General features: G+C 37.0%; 1 protein-coding gene across 1 annotated transcript in view; it reads right to left on the reverse strand.

Moving 5' to 3' along the window:
* Rrp5 (Ribosomal RNA Processing 5) overlaps nt 1-22,748 on the reverse strand; it is a 615,569-nt gene that overhangs the window by 462,899 nt on the left and 129,922 nt on the right. The window contains exon 9 of the mRNA XM_090384558.1: nt 17,499-17,699. Coding sequence (XP_090240684.1) covers nt 17,499-17,699 — 201 coding nt within the window. The remainder of the gene's footprint in view (nt 1-17,498; nt 17,700-22,748) is intronic.

Consider the following 22,748-nt stretch of genomic DNA (forward strand, 5'->3'; position numbering starts at 1 on the left):
TAGTCAAGATTGAGTATTTTCTTTTTTGTAATGTTTTACGTGTTGACCATGTTATGGGGGCTACAGAAATTGACAACCAAGTATCTTAGAGATGACCTGATTGAGGTTTATACACCTCTGGGAGGGGTTAGTAAAACGAATGAAGGCAGAAATTTTCACTGTTATAAAGAATTCTGAATTAGAAATCATAAATTCAAATTACAGGGGTTTAAAAGATTCCACAAGGGGTTTAGACTAGATTCTAGGAAGTTTTCTTTTAGCCACCGAGTCACTGATTGCTGGAACAAGTTATTGTCACAGTTAGTTGAGGTTCACAGTTTAAATAAATTCAAAAGTCAAATGGATAATTACCTACGTGAGGAGGGAAGCACATAATTGGTATTTTCTTATCTAGTTGCCCTTTTTTTTTTTCTTCCTGTGCAGCAAAAGCCTATGGCTTTGTTGCAGTATATGGCAAATACTATATTTCACACTGGATGGTTTGTACCATTAACTGTGGGCCTGACAGAAAAGTTATCCTTGTGAGGTTTGAAGTTTCTGAACAATGTTTGGAGTCCAAGCGATGTAACATGTTACATGTTTAACTAACTAACTCTTCAAGGGTGCCACCCAGGCCAGAGACTCGTGTGCACTAATACAAAATCTTTTTAATATATGCCTTCCAATTATATAAAATAATAAAAAACAATTTGTAATATATAAAACAATCACTTTAAAAAAACAACATAGCAGATAAAATAACATTAACTAATTTAACAATAAAACAAAGTTTAAAAATATCAAATTAAATACATAAAAATGGAGCATAGCCATTAGCCTCTCACCAGTGAATAACACCTTGTGTCATCCACTGGCTCAGCCTAATGTTTAACCACTTAGAAACTGGCCTATATTATCTAGTGCTCCATATCTTCTTTTAAAAAGATTTTTAAAAAATCTGAAAAATGCAGTAAAATAAGTTCTATTTACAAATAATAGCTTTAAGTATTCCTCAATAAGAGAGAGGCACCACATTTTCAAAAGTCAGAATCTGCTAGGACCTCAAGCCGTGCCCGGTAAAGGGGCAGCAGGCATGCAGGCTAAATTACAACCAGGGTCTTTACTGATAATTCACAGTCAAGGCAGAGGACAAGAAGATGTCTCTCTTCCTTTTGCAGTATGTACCCATCTGTCCTGCTAGATCTTTTCTAATTCAGCATTAATTCTCCTCTTCTGAACTGCGAACTGCTGCCAGCAGAGGGCCACCCCAAATCTCCCATACACAACAAAATTCCCAAAACTTCTGTCGGAATGCCTCGAATCAAAAGATACATCAGTCTGTCTCAAACAACCACCAAATTAGCAGCTATAACCTGTAATTCATCGGCAGATACTATGACACAGGCAAGGGTGATATCCAGAAGAGCAAATTTTTGTGCAAACAGCAAATGTTTTTGATTGTTTAACAATCTCTGGCAGCATAGGTAATTACGGGCACCAATATACACCCATATAATTTATTTGCGTTAATTTGATTTTTAATTGTTTTAAATTGATTTGAATTGTGTTAAATTGATTATTTAATTTTTTATATTTTACTCTAATGTACCGGTAAGTTGTCAATTTTTTCGTTTTTTCCGTTTTAATTTCTGGAGGATATCATACGGAAGTGTTCTACGTGCTATATTGAGGTAAACCTCCTCTTATTATTTTATTATTATTTTACTAACACCCATATAATATATTTTAAGTTTTGCCCTTGACAACTCTTTTTACCCTCACAACTCTCAAAAGCTTGGCATAAAGCAGTTTAATCTTCTGCGTCACATGCTTAACATGCTCTGTAAAATGAAGAAGCTCCTCCAAGAACAAACTGACACACTTCACATATATGAGGGAGGCACCCCCCCCACTCCTAACGACCAGTGGGCTTGTCAGGCTCAGCCTGCCCCTTAGCAACACAATTAGTTTTTTGTTTAGACACTGCGCTTATGCAAGCAGCACCATGCCAATAAAGCTTGAAGTAAAGTACTAGCTTTCACTTCTATCTCTTTTCTAGAATTTCTATTTATTACAAATACCAGATCATCAGCTTATGCAATTACTGAGGATCACCCATGTCACATTCCAAGAATTCTTCCAATACATTGAATAGCATCTGAGTATTGACTCCTTTGGACAGCTGTGCTCCCACTCATAAATCTCCTCAAATAAGCTGGATCTGACTACCACTCTACAGCCTGAGAAGCAATCCTGCAAGATGTTACATAAATTTCCAGGGGAGAGGGCAGTCCAAGCGTTGAGGAGGATACATACTACCCCATCACAGGGCATTGAACAAACCTTTAAAGTCAACAAAAAAACTGAGTACATACCATCCATCATAATTCTCTACAGCAGTATCAATTTCCTGATGGCACCCTCAGCCAAAAAGCCTTTCTTATATCTGAATTGTTTATTTGAAGACAAATGTAAAGAATTATACTTAGATATATATATCTAGTGGCCTCCGTAGCCGAGTGGGAGTGCATACCACACGCTCCTTGAGTAGACCGGGGTTCAAGCCCCTGCCTGCTGAATACGATCAATCTGCCAACCCGCACTGGACCAGCATGGCAGATTATGGTCCATTTCCCTCAGCATGAATTGTTGAGGAGGCTTCTATCCTGCAGTGGGTTGATAATGGCTGCACTTTACCTTTTTATATATCTAGTAACAACTAATATCTCAAATATTTTTCCGATGAGGTGATGAATAACACAATGTGATGAGATCAGCTTGTTCAAGGACTTCACCACATTTTTCAGAATTACTCTAAGAACGACAATCCTCCATACTCTTGAAAACTTCCCTCAGCTAAACATGAATTGCACAGATACAGCAACACAGCAGGAAAAGCTTTGTGACAGTGGTGTCCGCCCTATGACCTGCGGGCCACATTCAGCCCACAGTTAATTTTTATATGGCCCATGCAGAAAGTGAACTAAAACAGCATTTTAGAGATTTGCCCCACTGCGTGTACAGCCATGCAAGCATCGAGCTCAACTTTCATTCCATTGCTGATTTAGTGGGACTCAGGCGTAGATAGCAAGGTTCCCCTCCCCCATGGTAACTCGGGTTTTTCGTCCAGCAAAATAGGCAAATCGACTAGAGAACGCAATTTACCAACAGAATACACAATGCACAGCAGATGAATTTAATTATCCAGGTGGTCTAAAACTAATAATTTGATTTTTGGTTTGGTCAAGCTCAACTGTATCAAACATGTGCATGTGGTTCAGTGCTGTCATACATATGCTAAATACAGTTATGTGCATATCAATCTTTTCAAATTGTGAAATTCTACTATTTTGATGTAACTACTATTTTAATTTTCTTGTTCATTGTATTGGATTATTATTATTTGTATTGAATTAAAAAAATCATCCTCAAAAATGTTCCAAAAGAGGAAATTCGTTTTGAAGTGTCGTGTTTTTGATCAAAGGTGGACTGAAGACTATTTCTTCATTGATTACCACAAAAAAGCAGTGTGTTTGGTACGTAAGGAGACTGCGTGAGTTTTCAAAGAATATACTTTAAAACGACACTATGATTCCAAGCATAAATCATATGATCAACATAAAGGTGTGTTGCAAAGAGCAAAGTGTTCAGAGTTACAAAACGAATTAAGAAAACAACAGCACACACCAAAAACATATCAGTCAAGAAACTTATCTGCTGCAAGTGCCAGTTATCAATTTGCACATTTGATCACATTTGAAAGTAAACCGTTCAATGATGGTGAATTTGTTAAGCATTGTTTGTTAAAAGTTGTGGAAAAATGTGTTTCGAGAAACAAACAATGATACAAGACATTTGTCTAGACCAGTGAGGGCGAACCTTTTTGAAGAGTGGATCAATTATTTTTATTTCTTTTTTAAATACTAGCCCGTGAGTCATAAGTTAGTGGCCTCAATTAGAAAGGGGGGGGGTAAAAAGGGTGCCAATTATTTGGAAACATCGAACATTTTGTTAAGAGATAAAGTTGACAGTTGAATCTTTTTGGTTCTCACTTTTGAAATAATCCAAAAAAGGTTTTAGTTTCCTTTTTGATTTATAACTTTAACTTTTTCAAGTGAAGAGCTAAAAAAAGTAAATATCGAAGCTTGATTTGATACCTTGTATCGCACCAGGTGACATCGTTACCAGTACTGCCTCTGCACAAAGTATTTGAATGAGCAAGGAATAAAAGAAAACACTTTTATTTTGAAATATTCTTCATTAATAATTAACATAATTACAGATACAGTATGTGTAATAAAGTTGATAAAAGTATATTTAATGCAAAATTTGTTGTTGCTTACTTTCAGACAGTTTCTTAATATTAGGTACATACTTCGTGTTCATTACTTTAATACATTTTGTAGTCAATTCATTTCCAAGTTTATTCCTGTTGGAAGATTTAACAAAATTCATTGAGGAAAACAATTTTTCACATGACTATGTGGACCCGAACATTGTGAGAAGGGCATTTGCCAGTTTCCTCGTACATGTAAAATTGTTTGGATTAAGAATACCATGCATTTAATATAATATTTTCAACTTTTAGTGTGGGATCTTCATTAGGCCTATCTGCTTTACTTTCTGAAATTTTTCCTTCTACTTCGAAAATCAAGTTTTCAAATTTATTTTTCCAAACTATGCTGCTTTGGAATTCAATTAATTCCATTTCTAAGTTAGTGATACCTAGCCACATAAAATCGTTTAGCTGCATTGTATCGTACTCTGCTTTATGTGGGCATAAAATAAAGCGAAATGTATTTTCCAAACTTTTAAATTGATTATATCTCTCATGGAAAGCTTGTTTTATTTCTTGCAAAATGGTTAAATATTTTCAAAATCATTAGTGTTTTGAAAATGTTTTTGTAATTGAGGAAAATATTTCATGGTGCTCATTTCCAAATCTTTAGTAAAGATGTCAAGTTTTTTCTTAAATATTTTGATATTTTCCAACATCATTAATGCAATTTGTCCATGTCCCTGAAGTTTTTTATTCAGTTCATTGAAATGCTGAGTGATATCACATAAGAACATTAAATCATTTAGCCAATCTATATTTGAAAATTCGTCATAACTATTGTTTTTTTTCATTCAAAAAGAGCTTTATTTCGTCTAATAAAATGACAAACCGATTAAGAACTTGGCCGCAACTGAGCCATCGAACATTGTTGTATGTCAAAATCCCAGAATATTGGCACTCAATTTCCTCTAATAATTGTGCAAATTCTCGCTTATTACGACCGCTTGCGTTTATAAAGTTAATAACTTTAATTACAACTGGCATTACATTAGAAAATATTTTTAAACCTTGCTTCGCACATAGAACTTGCTGGTGTATTATACAATGAAATTCATTCAGACAATGTCTAATATTTTGCTTAAGCTGCTGAATAAAACCAATGTTTTTTCCCACCATATTGGGAGCACCATCTGTTGTTACAGAAACAATTTTTTGTAGGTCAATTTCCATTTTTTTAAATGCATTATCAAATTCTTTAAAAATATCAAGACCAGTACACCTTCCTTTCAATGTTATTAGTTTTATTAACTCTTCTTTCATTATATTGCCTGCATTATATCGAGCAAAAACTGCTAGTTGTGCATAACCATTTACATCAGTACTCTCATCTAAAGCAATCGAATACATTTCTACAGACTTTAAGCCGTTATGTATTTGAGAAGAAATATTTCTTTCTAATTCTATTACTCGATCTTTAATAGTATTGCGACTTATTGGTAATTCATTTATATGCTTTATAATCAAGTCTTTTTCTTTAAAATCTGAAAACAGAGTAGCACTACATTCTAAAAATGCTTGTTTTACAAACTCTCCTTCTGAAAGAGGTTTTCCATGGCGAGCAATGCAATGGGCTACTTGAAACCTAGCAGCTGTAATGTTATTTTTCGGAGTCAAAAAAGTTTTTAAAACACTTGTTTGTGAATCATTCTGTTTTTTCTTTTGTAAAAAATATTCTCTCCTTTCTTCGTCTGTTGAGAAGCCAAGATTTAAATGCAACTTTTCAAAATGTCTTTTTACATTGAATGTACGAGAGGTGACTTTTTCGTTACAAATAACACACAGAGTTGTTTTATTCTTTTCAATCACACCATATTTATCAAACCATTCTGTTTGATCATTCTGTTTGATATGGTCTGGAGCTTGTACCGTTAGTTTTCATTTTTTTAACCACTGACAGTTTCAGGGCTACGCCTGCAAAAAATATATATAATATATATATTTTTATAACTTACATATATATTATATATGTAGGATGCAATAATTTTAGATGAACTTTTATAAACATAGGCCCACTTAATATACTTACATCGATTATGTAGATGAGAAAATTTGACAATAGAAAAATTAAGTTATAATTAATTTATTATTAACACTTCTAGACGTGTACGTCAAGTCTGCCTCTTAGTCCAATACTGCGTGAGTGCAAGCTGGTAACTTTGGTACTAGCCCGATACATCTATGTTCTTATATGCAACGACAAATCGTGCCAAGTTTATGTCACAATGTAATGAGTCACCCACACGCATGGTTTAATACAATAGAACACCGTTTGCCGACGCACAATGTCCACATTCCACTTGGATTTTTGTTATTTTTTATTTATATATTTTATTTTTATTTATTTTTTTTTTTTATAAATCTGACATTACATATTTATATTTTATAATATGTTTAATATTTTCGATTATCTTTTCTCTCTGTTATAATTTAAAAAAAGTAGGCCAATATTACAATAAACGCGTGCACGTGGGTTACTTACAAAGCCTTCGTGGGTCAGTATCTGACTCACGTGTCATAGGTTCGCCACCACGGGCCTAGACAAACAATTATGCGAAGAGTAGAAGATATTGGAAAGAATTTGTTCGAACAACTTTTGGAAAACATAAAACAAATGAAATATTTTGGTGTTATTGTTATTATTTGGTTTTTAGGAGCATTAGCAACTAAGGCCATATTGCTCCGCGGATATGTGGTGGTCATTCCCTGACCTTTCCGCATCCTCTGTATTTGGTGGTCATGGGCAAACCCCGGTCTAATCAAGAAGCATATGATACGTACTGCTGCTCCTGCCCATGGAGGCGCCATATATTTTGGTGTGGAACGGGAAGACAGTACTGATGCAAATGACACTGACCAACTCCTTATCTTCATACCTGGAATTAATGATAATTTTGTACCAACTGAAGGTTAAGCTGATCTACAGAGTATGCACGGAACAACTCTAGGTGAAAATCTTTTTGAAAATTTTTGCCAATCTATTGAAAAGTTATTAAATTAAAAGTATTAAATATTAAAACCTTGGTAGGAGTCCCAACTGGCAGTGCAAAAATTATGATTGGTAAAAACACTGGGCTTATGGGTAGAATAACCAAGAAAATGATAGATATCGGAGCTGAAACTCCAATTGGAATTCACTGCATTGTGCATCAAGAAGATCTTTGTGGGAAAGTATTGAACCTCCAACATATGAATGTGGTTATTTAAACTGTAAATTTTATGAGATCACATGGCCTTGATCACCGAATGTTTTACGGTTTCTTTCAGAAATTGAAGCTGAATACGAAGATGTAATTTTATATTGTGCAGTAAGATGCCTTATAGGTTCTTTAAACTATGTTGTGAAATTGATATTTTTATAACCGAAAAAGGGAAACCAATAAAACAACTATCAAATATGGAGTGGCTGCTTGATCTTGAAATTCATACAGACATTTTTAGTCATTTAAATGCTCTTAATTTAAACCCACAAGGGAAAGGAAAATTAGTCTGATTTGTTTGTGACATCGAATTGTTTCAGAATAAGTTGTTATTATTTTAATCCCAAATTGAGCAAGACAATTTAGTTCACTTTGAATGTTGTACCAAGCTAAAGGAGAAACACATTTCCAAAGAATCGTTACCTCTCATTATTACAATTACTTTTTGACGAGTCTGAAAGTCGATATGCTGATATAAGATCCCATGAAAAAGACATCGGCTTGTTTGAGAACCCATTTATTTCCATGAAAAATACAATCCCAGCTTGCAACTTGAAATTATTGATCTTCAAGCCAAAACATGGTTCCAAAATAAGTACAGGCAATCCCCGTATAACATGGTACTTCAATAACATGGTTTCACTCTAGTACGATTGATAAAGTACAGCAATCCTCCACAACATGGTACATGTAAGCTTTTGTGCAGGAAAAACTCTGCAATCATGTTGGATGTAATATTTAAACATTTTCAATCTTTTTTGTGAATCAGTGCTTTTGGCTTGCCAATCATTATGAAAAAAAAAAAAATATATATATATATATATATATTGAGAAATCCCAGTATTTTTCTTTGTTGGGAAATACCTGAGTTAGATTCTGTACTATTGAACTTGTGCTTGTTAAACTTTTGGAAAAATCTAGATTTCAAAGTTTTATTACTATTGGATAACGTGCCAGGCCATCCAAAGATTTAGGTCATCCAAAAGTTGAAGTATTGTTCACACCTCCTTGTACAACTTCTTTAATTTAGCCAATAGATCAAGGCATCATATCTGTTTTTGAAACTCATTACATCAGAAAATCGTTACAATAGATTTTGGGGGGGGGGGAAAATTTATTCCGAATTGACTGATGAAAAATTGAAGTGATGACGGCATGGAAAAGTTTTTCAATTGTGTACTGTATCGAAATCATAGCTTTATCGCTCAAAGAAGTAAAACCATCAACATTAAATTTGTGTTGGAAAACATATGGCCAGATTCAGTTCATTCAGGAAATATGATTGAAACAGCAGAAAACGGAATCAGTGCAACAGTAGAAATTACTAAGTCGGTAGGAGGGGAAGATTTTGATGATATGATTACTGAAGCCCTCGTAGGTAGCACAGTTGGTAGAATCGCCATCCTCCCCAAACCGGGTGGAAGCGACCTAAGTTCAAATCGAGTCAATGACAGAGGAATTTTTATGGGTCTTTTTCACAATGTGGTTGAGTTACTCGGCCACAGACGAGGTTAGCATGGTTTCTTCTCCTGGAAATTTGGGTTTTTCGTCCAGCAAAATAGAAAATTGACCCCAGAACATGCAATTTATATACAATATACACAGAGTAACATGGCCTTAGTCGCCAATGCTCCTAGAAAAAAAAAAAAGGCATGAACGTCTTCAGTAATACTGAAGACGTTTGAGAATTACCAGTAGAAAAAAAAGAAGCTGGAGAAGCGAATTTGGTGAAAATGGTATTCGAAGCAAATCAAATAAATTCAGAGGATGATAGCGCAGATGAAAATTCTGAAGTCACAAATTTTACACTAAAAAGTATACGGGAAGGCAGAAAGTTAGCCAAGCAATTAGAATATTATTTTTTGAATGCAGATTCTTCAACTGAAAGGAGCACAAAGTTCAAAAGTGAGCTTCAAAAATACTTAAAATTCAAAAGAAAAAACAACCCAGATTAATGATTTTTTAAAGAGAGCAGAAAATACACGAAATCTAGAATGGTGTATTTTTGTTAACATTGTATTCTTGTTAGCATTTGGAACATAATCACCCTTTTTGTGATTACATTCTTATTTTATAGGAAACTGAACACAAGATTTATAGGAACCTGACTGCCCTGTTATACGAGGGCTACCTGTATATTGACTGCGAAAATAAACTACCGCACTTTAATTCTATATGGCTCTCCCATTTGAAGGTTTCCCCCTAATAAAATAAAATGCCACAAAAGTGGCTACTTTGTTCGGATAAACGTATGTTTGCGAGCAAGTTTTTTCACGCATGAAATCAAATAAATATTTAAAAAGAAACAGAATAACAGACGAGCATCTTCATTCTGTATTGAGAATTGGCATCAAAAATTTTCAACCAAATTTTGAACAATTATCTAAAAATATTCAGCCTTAACCATCTCATTAAATGTTAAGCTTTGTTCAGTAAATGTGTTTTAGTATTTCAGTAAATGTATTCAGTAAGTGTATCGTACTTAATAAAATATTTCGAATATTTCAATTTTAGGTGTATCATTATATTTATTGATACACCTTAATATTGAAAAGCAGTGATCCTTTTCAGGTTGTAAATTTCTAAAGTGACCATTTAAAAGGAAAAGTAAAGTTTAAAAAAAAAAAAAAAGTCATAATTTTTTAATTTTAATAAACTCTAAAAAAATAAATCACTGATATAGATTTGTTACATGTAAAAGTATTGGGAATTTTCATTTTTTATATAATATATACATATAATGTAGCCTGAAAATAAAAAACGGTAACAAGAAAATAGAGACTTTCTTTTACATGTAACAAGATATGGAAAATGCAACACACTAATTTTTCGAATAACTCGTTGCGGCCAGCAAAACAAATCTGACTTTGAATATGACCCCTATACGAGAAAAGGTTAGACACCACTGCTTTATGACATGGGTCTCCGGAAAGTCAATGTCCGCCCACAGCCCTTTCATCTTTAACCAAATTGATAGGTAAATTCAATTCACCTTGAGTGAAAAACACCTCACTTTGATCAATACATGACTCTCATTATCACTAAATATCATCTTTGTTCTTCAGTATTTAAATTTAGCATAAGTAGAGGCACATTATGTAAGAAAGCAAGCTTATACAGCATCAGCCACAAAAAAAAAAAAAAAAAAACCATTCCATTTCACTGATCCATTCGTTCCAAATGTTTGTCTAGTTCTGCTTTGAATTTATTTAAGCTATTGACTTCCACAACAACAGAGGGAAGTTTGTTTCAGCAATTAACTACCTGCTGGCTAAAGGCAAACTTCTGCATATCTATTCTACAACTGTCTTTCCTCAGTTTGAATCTATTCCCCCCCCTCAGGTTTGTAATTTGAGCAAGAGGAAGAATCCCATCAGCATTGAGCCTGCTCAAACTATTCAAGGCCTTTTAAACCTCAATCAGATTGCCTTGCAGGTGCCTAGTCTGCAGAAGCTGCAATTTGCAGGACTTAAGCCTTTCTATATAACAGCACGCCTTTGTTCCCTTCACCAGTCTTGTTGTTGCCCTTCGCTGTACTCGTTCTAGCAACTCTACATCCTTCTTAAAATGAGGCTTCCAGACCTGTACGCAGTAGTCAAGGTGTGGCCTGACCATTGCCTTATACAAGGGGATAACCACCTCTTTATCATTGCTTGCAAAATTCCTGCAAATCATTGACAAGACCCCCATGACTTATTCTGGCAGCCTGTCTGCATTGCTCAGAAAACTTCATATCTGACTGCACAATTACCCCCAGGTCTCTTTCATTCTCCACTACCCTGAGTGTAACACCTACATAACCTTTCCATAATCTTTCAGAAAAAGTATTGACTGTACTTTTTCTGAAAGATTATGTAAAGCAACATCTTTTGCAATCAAATGAGAACTCTTTGTTCCCATTTTTTGCACTCATAGCCAGTACTCATATTAGTTAACCTTATCTGTGCTACTACACTGCTCAACATAATTAACAGAACAAGTAGAAAATGTGGTGTAACAGCAAAATTTGGTATGAGGGTGTACCACAGAATAACGATGACATGAGGATACAGCAAGAAACTTTGGACAAGTATAAGGGACATTTATAGGGGTTGTATAAGAATTACCAAAAAGGTCACATTACTGAAGTTGATAAGATGCTCAAAAATATGATCACATGACATTAGTATGCCGTATGATACACTCCAATGGCTAAACAGGCCTGACAGCAGTAAACCATGCTCAAAATAAGGGTGTCCATAAGATTCAGAGGCAACAAATGACATTCTTCCACCAGCACAGACATTAACACACCAAGTGATCGAGGAGTTTACTGTCAGTATGCAATGCAACACCCAAGGGTGTCCCACACATGTTCAATTGAATTTAAGTAAACACGCGGACACATGGGCTGTGTTACGGTAACTAAGAGTAAGAATAGATACATGTATACTTCCATGTACACCAATGCGAGAAGAATAATAAATAAGTAAATGAATTTGAAGTGCTGATCAAGACGGATATTGTTGGGATATCAGAGACGGTGTCACACAGATATAAGCAGTGCAGAATTGAAATTTGGGGAGTACAATGTGTACAGAAAGGAAAAGACAGGGTAGGAAGGGAGGAGGGGTTATGCTATTAGTTAAGAAACACAAAATCTAACGAAGTCCATCCAGTTGACATGGGTAGACAGTGCAATGTTGAGTCTGTTTGGTGTAACATTAGAATTGGGAAAGGGAAAATGAAAGTAGGTGTGTGTTATAGGCCTAATGAATTTGATGAGTATAATGAGCAATTGTGCAGAGAAATAGAGTGGAGCAGTAAATCACAATGTCTTATAATGGGGGATTTTTAACTTTCCAGATATTAACTGGAACTTGTGGGACCAATCATTCATGCACTAGCAAGACTTGTGGATTTATTGGATGACTGTTTTCTACAGCAACATGTTCGAGGGGCAACCAGAGGTGGTAATACTCTTGATCTAATTATCAGCACTGATGTGGGATTTACTTAAAGATGTAACTACTATAAGCAGTAAAGGGAGGAATTTTTGCTTTTATAAAGTTGACTACAGTGTTCTCAGACAGTTTTGAAATTCTGTACAGTGGGATCAACTGATGATCTTAACAATGTTTAATTCTAAATGGGAAGCCTTCAGGGACTTAATCTTGAAGGCTACTACTACCGTCATACCAATTAAGAAATACTGTTCAAGATTCAGGCCTAAATCGATGTCAGCTGGATTAATGAGGCTCATTAATGAAAGAGAAGAAAAATGCACGGGATGCATATAAATTATGAAATTTCAAAGATTTCTTGAAATCAGCCAGAGGCAGATTTCAAGAAATCTTTGGCAAAGGATGCAACGAAAAACAGCAAAGAGTTCTTTACTGATGTAAATTCTAGAAGGAAGGGGATGAATCAGATTGGTCCACTTAACATAGAAGGTTCGACTATTGATGATCCTGCTCAAGTAGCTAATAAACTGAATGAGTATTTTGCATCTACATTCACACATGAGGAGTTATTCAAGGAAGAGAATACCAGTAGTTTATCAAACTCTAACGGGAAGCTAAGTGATTTTGTTATAACTGAGAGCAAAGTGGAGGAGAAATTGAAGATAAACATAAAAAAGGCACCTGGGACAGATGGAATCTATCCAGTTATATTAAAGGAGGCAACAAGGGAAGTTAGCAAACCCTTATCCATAATTATGAGAGAATCCTTACATTCAGGAGAGGTACCCATGGACTGGAGATGTACAAATGTATCCCCAAATCACCAAGAGGGTTCAAAGAGTGAACCCTCTTTGGTCAAATAATTACAACCCTGTAAGTTTAAATTTTGTTCCGGGGAAAATAATGGAGTCACTGGTTAAAGAGGTGAAACAGGATCACCTCCTAGACAAGACTGCAGCAATAGTTCAGACACAGCATGGGTTTGTTAAGGGGAAGTCTTGTCTGACCAATTTGTTTGGTTACTAAGATGTGGTCACAAAGGAACTGGATGCAAAAAATAAATTTGATATCATATACTTGGATTTCAGGAAAGCTTTTGATACCATTGCACATGGAAGACTGCTGAACAAATTTGAGCGGCATGGCATAATGGGGAAAATTACTGCAATGGATAAAGCGATGTTTGAGTGGGAGAAGGGAGAGAGTAGTAATAAATGGACACTGTTCTACGTGGACTAACGTTATTCATGGATTCCCCCAGGATAAGGTGCTGGGACCATTGTTGTTTTGTGTATTTATCAATGATATTGATGAAGGTATATCAGGCTTAATGTCCACGTTTGCAGATGATACAAAGATTAGCAGGGTTGTTAATGACACTAAAGACAGTATGCTACTGCAACAGGAACTAAAAAAGTTAGACAGATGGGCTGAGAAGTGGCAAATGAAGTTTAACATTGACAAATGCAAAGTACTGCATATGGGTAGCAGTAACCCAAGAGAAATGTACCAACTGTGTGGTACTACACTCAGGAAGGTTCAGAATGAAAAAGATCTGGGGGTAATTGTACAGTTGGACATGAAGTTCTCTGAGCAGTGCAGAAAGGCTGCCAGAGCAGGTCATGAAGTTTTGTCAATGATATATAGGAATTTTGCTAGCAGAGACAAGGAGGTGATTATCTCTTTGTATAAGGCAACGGCCTAGGCCAAACCTTAATTACTGCGTACAAGTGTGGAGGCCTCATTTTAGGAAGGATGTAGAGTTGCTAGAACGAGGACAGAGAAGGGCAACAAGATTGGTGAGAGGAACAAAGGGATGCACTTACAAAGAAAGGATTAAGTTCTGCAAGTTGCAGCCTCTGGAGACTAGGCACCTGCGAGGTGATCTGATTGAGGTGTATAAGGCCTTGAATGGTTTGAGCAGGCTCAATGCTGACAGAATACGTCCGCTTGCTCAGACTAAGAACCTGAGGGGGCATAGATTCAAATTGAGGAAACACAATTGTAGAATAAATGTGCAGAAGTTTGCCTTTAGCCAGCAGGTAGTTGATTGCTGGAACAGACTTCCATCTGTTGTTGTAGAAGTTGATAGCTTAAATAAATTTAAAGCTGAATTATAATATTCAGTTTTAAGATTCCTCCGCCACTTGGGCTCTCTATGCAGTGAAGTTGACATGCACGAAAAGAAAATCTAGGCAAACTGCAATCCTAAAAAGTCTCACATACAGTTTGAGGATTTGTTCTCGGTATCGCTGTGCAGATATGATACCCCCTATCAAAAACAGGAAGGGGAGTGGCCGTTAATCATAATTTTGCCCCAAATGAGAACACTACGCCCACCGTAAGTGCCCCTTTCTCTGATATTGGAGGAGTGGTACCACATTCTTCATTTTCTCTAGCTGAAATAACGTCTTGAATATGTTTGAAAAATGGACTCATCAGAGAACAGAACTATACCCCATTTAGCAGAGCTCCATGTCACATGTTCATGACACCAGTTTCGATGAGCTCTGATGTGATTTTGGGTTAATAGGATACAAACCACTGGCTTCTTTACATAGAAATTAGAGTCCACTTGAATCGAACCTACTTAACACAGTCTGGTTGGAAATGCTTTCACCTGTGGCTACAGCAACCTCAAGAAACAGTTGATGACAGGACATCATAAGGTTCTGCCTTGCTGTCAGAGCCAGATAGTAGTCTGTGCTGATTTGGGTAGCACTCGGGTGACCTTGGCCAGCTCTTCTTGTAATGGTTCCTGTCCCCTGGAAAATGCTTCCATAGTGCTGAGACAACACTTCACGACACATTAAGCCAACATGCCACCTCTGCCTGCGACTACACGGCTTCAAGTCATATGGCATTCTTTGATAGGCTGGACCAATGGTTTGTTTGTTTGCTTAAGAGTTTTATGGCATGTCAGCAGCAGGGGCTATAATGCACCAAGTCAAAGAGGTATAAAATGTAAATATATAATATTATAATAAATATATTATTGTTAGAAGAGTATATGTACTAAAACAGTTAAAAACATAAAACAATAAAAGATTCTAGATAAAATTATAAATTAATTCATTGTACAAAGTTATATATAGCCGACACACTGTTATTGTCCGATAAAATCTATGAGTGTATAAGGATCAGACATAAACGACTATCATTATTCTCCTTTGGTAACACTGTTCGCAATGAAATATTCATGAAAAACATCTTGCTCTGTTAATTTTGTTGTACAGCGTATTGCAGATTAACTTGTAGCTGTTGTAGGCTTCAGTACTATTCATAATTCTGAAATTTTCTATTCTAGTCTTTTTCTGTTCTATTAGACAAGCCAGCTCCCTATTCATCTATCCTGGCATCCTCCTTGTACTATATTTTCTTAATGGCCTATATGCATTCATGGCTTCTGTGATTATTGCTTTGAAGGAATTTCATAAGCCTAATGTATTCACCCTCCCTCTGCAATACGTCCAATTAATATATGCCATGTAGTGCCTTAAACTGCCATAGTTATCTTTAAATACTGCAACTTCTTTATTCATCTTCCAACTAATGACTCCATGAGCACTATCTGCCAATGGTTTCTATAGTTTAAGCTGATGTCATCTGATTCGTAAGTAATGATGTGATCAAGAATGTAAGGTTCTTCTTTATCAGAGGTCTTTTCTGGGCTGCTGCTACTAGGTTACGTGATACTTCAGTGTTGTGGGTATCTGTTACATTCATTGTTTGTTTCAGATAGTGGAAGGGGCCATCTAATTATGATGAGTCTCCTTTTTATTCTGTAATGTTTATTCCAGATGAGAAATGGAAAGGAACCTTCTCTGTTTTGCAGTTCTCTTCAGGGATTACAATTTGTTGTGGGAAAAGTCCATCTAGGGTTGGGGGATATTGATTTCTTCATTGTCGCTGAAAAACCCATCAAAGGTTGGAAGGTTTTCTGTTCCTGTGTGGGGCTGTATTGTCGATTTTCTGCAGATTAACTGCTCGTGACTGATTTAATGATCCTGTAGACAGTGGTGTGGTTTTTGTAGAGAGCGGGTTGCAGTAAGGCTGTTCCTGGTATTGGTGGGATCATGAGGTCATTCAGCTTCTTCTGAAGGTTATATTTCATTTTGGTTTGGAAGCTGTATTGTTTTTTTTCTTGGGCTCTCATAAGGCAGTTGTAGTTTAACTGATAAGGTTTTCCAACAATATTATTTAGTTTATATAATTCTGTATTAATTTAAAACAATTTTTTATCACATATCCACTAAGCCAATACTGCATTAATGTTACCCTCAGGGCACAAGTAAAGCCTGATATTTAGACTATAAAGATAATCCTGAGATCCTTGTCCACCAAAAACCACCTGACAATAACATTAAGTAAACTACAGTTTATTGTTGTTGTTGTTTGTTATTTGGTTTTTAGGAGCATTAGCAACTAAGGCCATATTGCTCTGGGATATGCGGGGGTCATTCCCTGACCTTTCCGCATCCTCCGTACTTGGTGGTGACGGGCTCGAACCCCGGTCTAATCAAGAAGTGTGTGCTACACACTGCTGCTCCTTCCCACCTAGCTACGGAGGCGCCCGTAAACCACAGTGTGTGTGTGTGTGTGTGTGTGTGTGTGTGTGTGTGTGTGTGTGTGTGTGTGTGTGTGTGTGTGTGTGTGTGTGTGTGTGTTACTCATAAACAAATCAACAAGTTCTTGTGACCAAAGTGACTTTTTATGATGGTGATATTGTAAAAGTAGCTCTTAAGATTTTAAGTATAATCGTTATTTATTTATAAAAAATTAACCATAAAACAAAATCCTTCAAATTAGATCTAAATTTAATTTCCTAAAACTTTAAATTTTTAATTCTACTAGAAATTTTAAGAATTCCATAATGATAACCCTCAGTTGATGTCTGTCCAGTCATTGAAAAAGCGGTAAGGCAGTTCTATGCACCATGCCATTCAAGGAATAAATACCTTAGATGCATGTAACCTCCTGAAAAGGTTAAATATGGATTAGCTAACTCTATAAAGTCTGAATTTAAAAGATTTACTTTACCACTGCAAATGCTTTGATATCATTGTCCAGTTTAAAATAGATTCCTCGTTTATCGGTTCCAACAATTACAGCTTCTTCTATAATACTGCCAACTCTAAGCACCCCAAATATTTTTTGAACATTCCAAGGTGTTAGCTGTGGGTGCAAGGTCAAGTAGATATGCTTTGTGATAGGATGCACATAAAGTACAGTACCAAACACCTATGAAGATCAATTTTAAAATATTAGTATGAATACGGGAAAAATTCTTACTTCTTACAATAAAAACAGTTTGGTAAACATGATAGATTAATAAAAATTATTTCATTGATTAATTTTAAAATATACAGCATTCTACAGGCTAAATTGTCAATAAAACATTTCAGTAAATATCAATGAAAATTAACAGTAAAAAAAGTCATGGGAAATCAGTAAATTGAACTGAGGCTACATCCTTTACAGGATATAGTTTCAATTCATTTTGAAAAACACAGAATACAAAAATGCATGGTAGTAATAGTCAGCATTTTCTTAAAAATTTTGCAAATGAAATAAACTGTGTTACTTTTCAACCATAACATGTGAATACACAAGAGACATACTTAAATGCCTAACAAAATCAGCGCTCTGAAGACAGTTCAGTGAAAATCCACACATTTTTGTTAAGCTCAAACTCCCTATTCCAGTTGTGGGCACATGGTGTGTAATTTCAATAATTACAAGACCCACTTTCAACCACAATGGCTTGTAGTGTAGTCAGAGACTCTAAAGATTATATTATTGAGTATGTTGGTTGGTCATGTTCCATGCAAGGCTATTTGTTTTGCATTCAGTTCAGTGGTATAAATACTACATTCAGTTTGTTTGTTTGTTTGTTATTTGGTTTTTAGGAGCATTAGCAACTAAGGCCATATTGCTCCGGGATATGCGGTGGTCATTCCCTGAATGACCTTTCCGCATCCTCCGTATTTGGTGGTGACGGGCTCGAACCCCGGTCTAATCAAGAAGTGTGTGCTAAGCACTGCTGCTCCTTCCCACCTGGCTACGGAGGAGCCACATTCATTCAGTTTGTGTGGGGGGGTGAGGTTATAGTAGTGAATAACTATTTCAGAACTTTGCCAGAGCTTCTACCTTGTAGAGTTCAAATGATGTTCTGTGTGTTACTTTACATTACATATTACATACATACAGCGTTTCTATCTCCAGTTTCTGTGTTGGAAACATCTGTATTATATATATATAGGACTGGGGTATGTCAGCCAGGGGCAAAATTTTATGACATTGTAGAGCAGATATAATCTTTTAAGGGCACTAAAAGATGATATCTGCTGAACAAGACTCCATGACTTACTACCATCAAGGGTAAAGGTGATATTGTTATTCACGTTGGCAGTAATGACATTAAGTGCAGGAAGCAAGTACAGGTCAACGTTGAAAAAAAAAGTCATGAGTTAGGGTTAAGTTTTAAAGTGCCTGCAATCCTGCCCAGACATGATAGTAGGGAGTATATGATGCGAGCCTTGTCAATCTATTCGCCCCTGGACAAATTGTGCAGGGCTCATGGTGTAGAATTTTTCTCAGTGTGGTCTGTGCTTGTTAACAGGAAAGACTGCTTCTACAGGGATGGGATACACTTATATAGAAGGGGTGCAAGAATATTTGCTGATGCTATCGAGGCAATGTTAGGTGGGTTGGAAAACTGCTAGCTTAGGGGTGGGATTAACAGTAGCGGCAGGCAGAGGTGAAAATGATTTACTCAAACAAGTAAATACGTGGGCTATGTTAGAGTAACTAAGAGTAAGAACAGGTGCATGTATACTTGCATGTACACCAATGTTAGGAGTATAGTAAATAAATTTGATGAATTTGAAGTGCTGGTTAATAAATCCAAGGTGGATATTGTTTAGATATCAGAGATGTGGTGCCACTCAGATATAAGGGAACCACAACTGGAATTTGAGGAGTACAATGTGTACAGAAAGAATAGGAAGGGAGGAGGTGTTATGTAGTTAGTTAAGCCACATATAAAATCTACAGAAGTGCATCCAGTTGACATAGATGGACAGTGCAATATTGACTCAGTTTGGTGTGACATAAGCCAGGGAAAACAAAAATGAAAGTGGGAGCGTGTTATTGGAATAATATCAACGCAAGAGCTTGCACTTCGTCGTCGCGCAACACAGCGGCAACCCCCAAGGTAGAATGCGCTGGTCCCAAAGGAACTAGTAGTTGTTGGTGACTCTATTGTCAGGGAAATGGGGAACATGCTTTGTAAAAAGGATAGGTGGAACAGGACCAGGGTATGTCTGCCAGGGGCAAAGGTTGATGACGTTGTAGAGCAGGTATCATCTTTTAAGGGAACAAAAGGTGATATAGTTGTACACGTTGGCACTAATGATATCAAGAGTAGGAGACCGGCAGAATTGCTTAACAAGTACAGGTCACTGTTGAAAAAAAGCCGTAAAATAGGGTTGAATTTGATGAAAGTGTCTGCAATTCTGCCCAGACACGATAGAAGGGAGTATATGATGAGAGCCTTGTCGATCAATTCAGCCCTGGAAAGATTGTGCAAGGCTCAAGGGGTAGCATTTTTTTCAGCCTGGACTGTACTTGTTAACAGGAGAGATTGCTTCTACAGGGATGGGATACACTTAAATAGAAAGGGTGCAAGAATATTTGCTGATGCTATCGAGGCAGTGTTAGGTGGGTCGGAAAACTGCTAGCTTGGAGGGAGACAAAGACGAATAGATTAACAGTGGCCACTGGCAGAGGTGAAAGAGATTCTTGCACTGCTTCTATTGGAATGAGCAGAAGCCTGAAAAACAAGATGCAGGATATTTCAGAGACTGCCGGGAGTCATTGCGGTACAAGTAAACATATGGGTTGTGTTAGGGTAGCTAAGAATAGAAATAGGTGCATGTATACTTGCGTGTACACCAATGCTAGGAGTTTAGTAAATAAATTTGATGAATTTGAGGTATTGCTCAAAACATCAAAGGCAGATATTGTTGGGATATCATAGACGTGGTGTCACACAGATATAAGGAATGCAGAACTGGAATTTGGGGAGTACAACGTCTACAGAAAGGATAGACTGGATAGGAAGGGAGAAGGGGTTATGATATTAGTTAAGAAATACATAAAATCCAAGGAAGTGAAGCCAGTGGACATCGCTGGACAGTGCAGTGTCGAGTCAGTTTGGTGTGACATAAGCATTGGGAGATCAAAATTGAGAGTAGGAGTGTGCTATAGGCCTAATGACTCTGATGAGTATAATAAGAAACTGTACAGGGAAATAGAGTGGGCCAGTAAATCAGAGAGTCTTATAATGGGAGATTTTAATTTCCCAGATATTGACTGGAATTTGGGGGCTGGTCACTCACACACTAGCAAGGCTTTTGTGGATTTATTGGATGATTGTTTTCTACATCAGCATGTTCGGGAGGCAACTAGAGGGAGGAATACTCTTGATTTGATTATCAGCAGTGATTCTTCATGCATTAAGAATCTGCAGATAAATGAACCACTAGGTGGCAGTGATCACAGTGTGCTGAAGTGGGATTTACCCAAAGAGGTAACTACCATTAGGGGTAAAGGGAAGGGTTATTGCTTTCGTAAAGGTGACTACGATGGACTGAGACAGTGTTTAAATTCTATATAGTGGGACCAACTGATGATGTTACCAACAGCAAATGCAAAATGGGAAGCATTCAAAGAACTTATCTTGGAAGCTACTAGGCTTTACATACCAACTAAGAAATACTGTTCAAGGTTTAGGCCTAAATGGATGTCAGATGAACTGATGAGCCTTATGGCAGAGAAGAAACATGCATGGGATACATACAAATTAACACATGACACAGAAGCCTATGATAGATACAAGTTGATCTGTAACCAAGTTACAAAGGAGGTTAGGCAGGCGAAGGCAGATTACGACATTTACTACTGACATTTAATTTATTGATTTTATTAATTTAAACTACCATGCCCCAAACTAGAGCAGCAAAACAACGGGCACAAAGTGGCAGGAGTGTTGTGACTCAGGGGAGAACTGAGGGGGGGCGATTCTCCAACGCATCACAGCCTAAAAAAATGTGCAACTTGTGAAATGTTTGCCGAACTCTCTGGAACGGAACATGATATTGCCATGGGGGATGTCTTTGTGTGTGCGCGATGTAAGGAAATCAGGCGACAACTCAGCGTTGTTATGGGCCTATATGAGAGTTTGAAGGACAGGGTGGATGCCCTCGAAGGAAATAAATTGAGGGGCCCATCAAGCTCTCAGCTGCCCACATCAACGCCAGAGCTTGCACTTGGTCATCGCGCAACACAGCGGCAAACCCCAAGGCAGAATGCGCTGGTCCCACAGGAACTATTAGTTGTTGGTGACTCTATTGTCAGGGAAACGGGGAACATGCTATGTAAAAAGGATAGGTGGAACAGGACCAGGGTATGTCTGCCAGGGGCAAAGGTTGATGACGTTGTAGAGCGGATATCATCTTTCAAGGGCACAAAAGGTGATATAGTTGTACACGTTGGCACTAATGATATTAAGAGTAGGAGACCGGCAGAATTACTCAACAAGTACAGGTCACTGTTGAAAAAAAGCCAAGAATTAGGGTTGAATTTGAAAGTGTCTGCAATTCTGCCCAGACACGATAGGAGGGAGTATATGATGAGAGCCTTGTCGATCAATTCGGCCCTGGAAAGATTGTGCAAGGCTCAAGGGGTAGAATTTTTTTCAGCCTGGACTGTACTTGTTAACAGGAGAGATTGCTTCTACAGGGATGGGATACACTTAAATAGAAAGGGTGCAAGAATATTTGCTGATGCTATCGAGGCAGTGTTAGGTGGGTCGGAAAACTGCTAGCTTGGGGGGATACAAAGACTAATAGTTTAACAGTAACCGCAGGCAGAGGTGAAGGTGATTCTTGCACAACTTCTATTAGAATAAGAAGCGACCTGGAGCGAGGGGTGTTGGGGGTTTCAGGGACGGATGGCAGTCATCCTGGAATAGTTGGGTATATGGGATGTGTTAGGGTAACAAGGAATACGCATAGGAGCATGTATGCTTGCATGTATACCAATGCTAGAAGTATAGTAAATAAATTTGATGAATTTGAAGTGTTGGTCAAGACATCAAAGGCGGATATTGTTGGGATAGCAGAGACATGGTGTCACAAAGATATAAGGAATGCAGAACTGGAATTTGGGGAGTACAATGTCTACAGAAAGGATAGACAGGACAGAAAGGGAGGAGGTGTTATGCTG

This window comes from Mastigoproctus giganteus, chromosome 11 (assembly GCF_048544385.1).
Source record: "Mastigoproctus giganteus isolate SK-2022 chromosome 11, ASM4854438v1, whole genome shotgun sequence".
Classification (NCBI taxonomy): Eukaryota; Metazoa; Arthropoda; class Arachnida; order Uropygi; family Thelyphonidae; genus Mastigoproctus; species Mastigoproctus giganteus.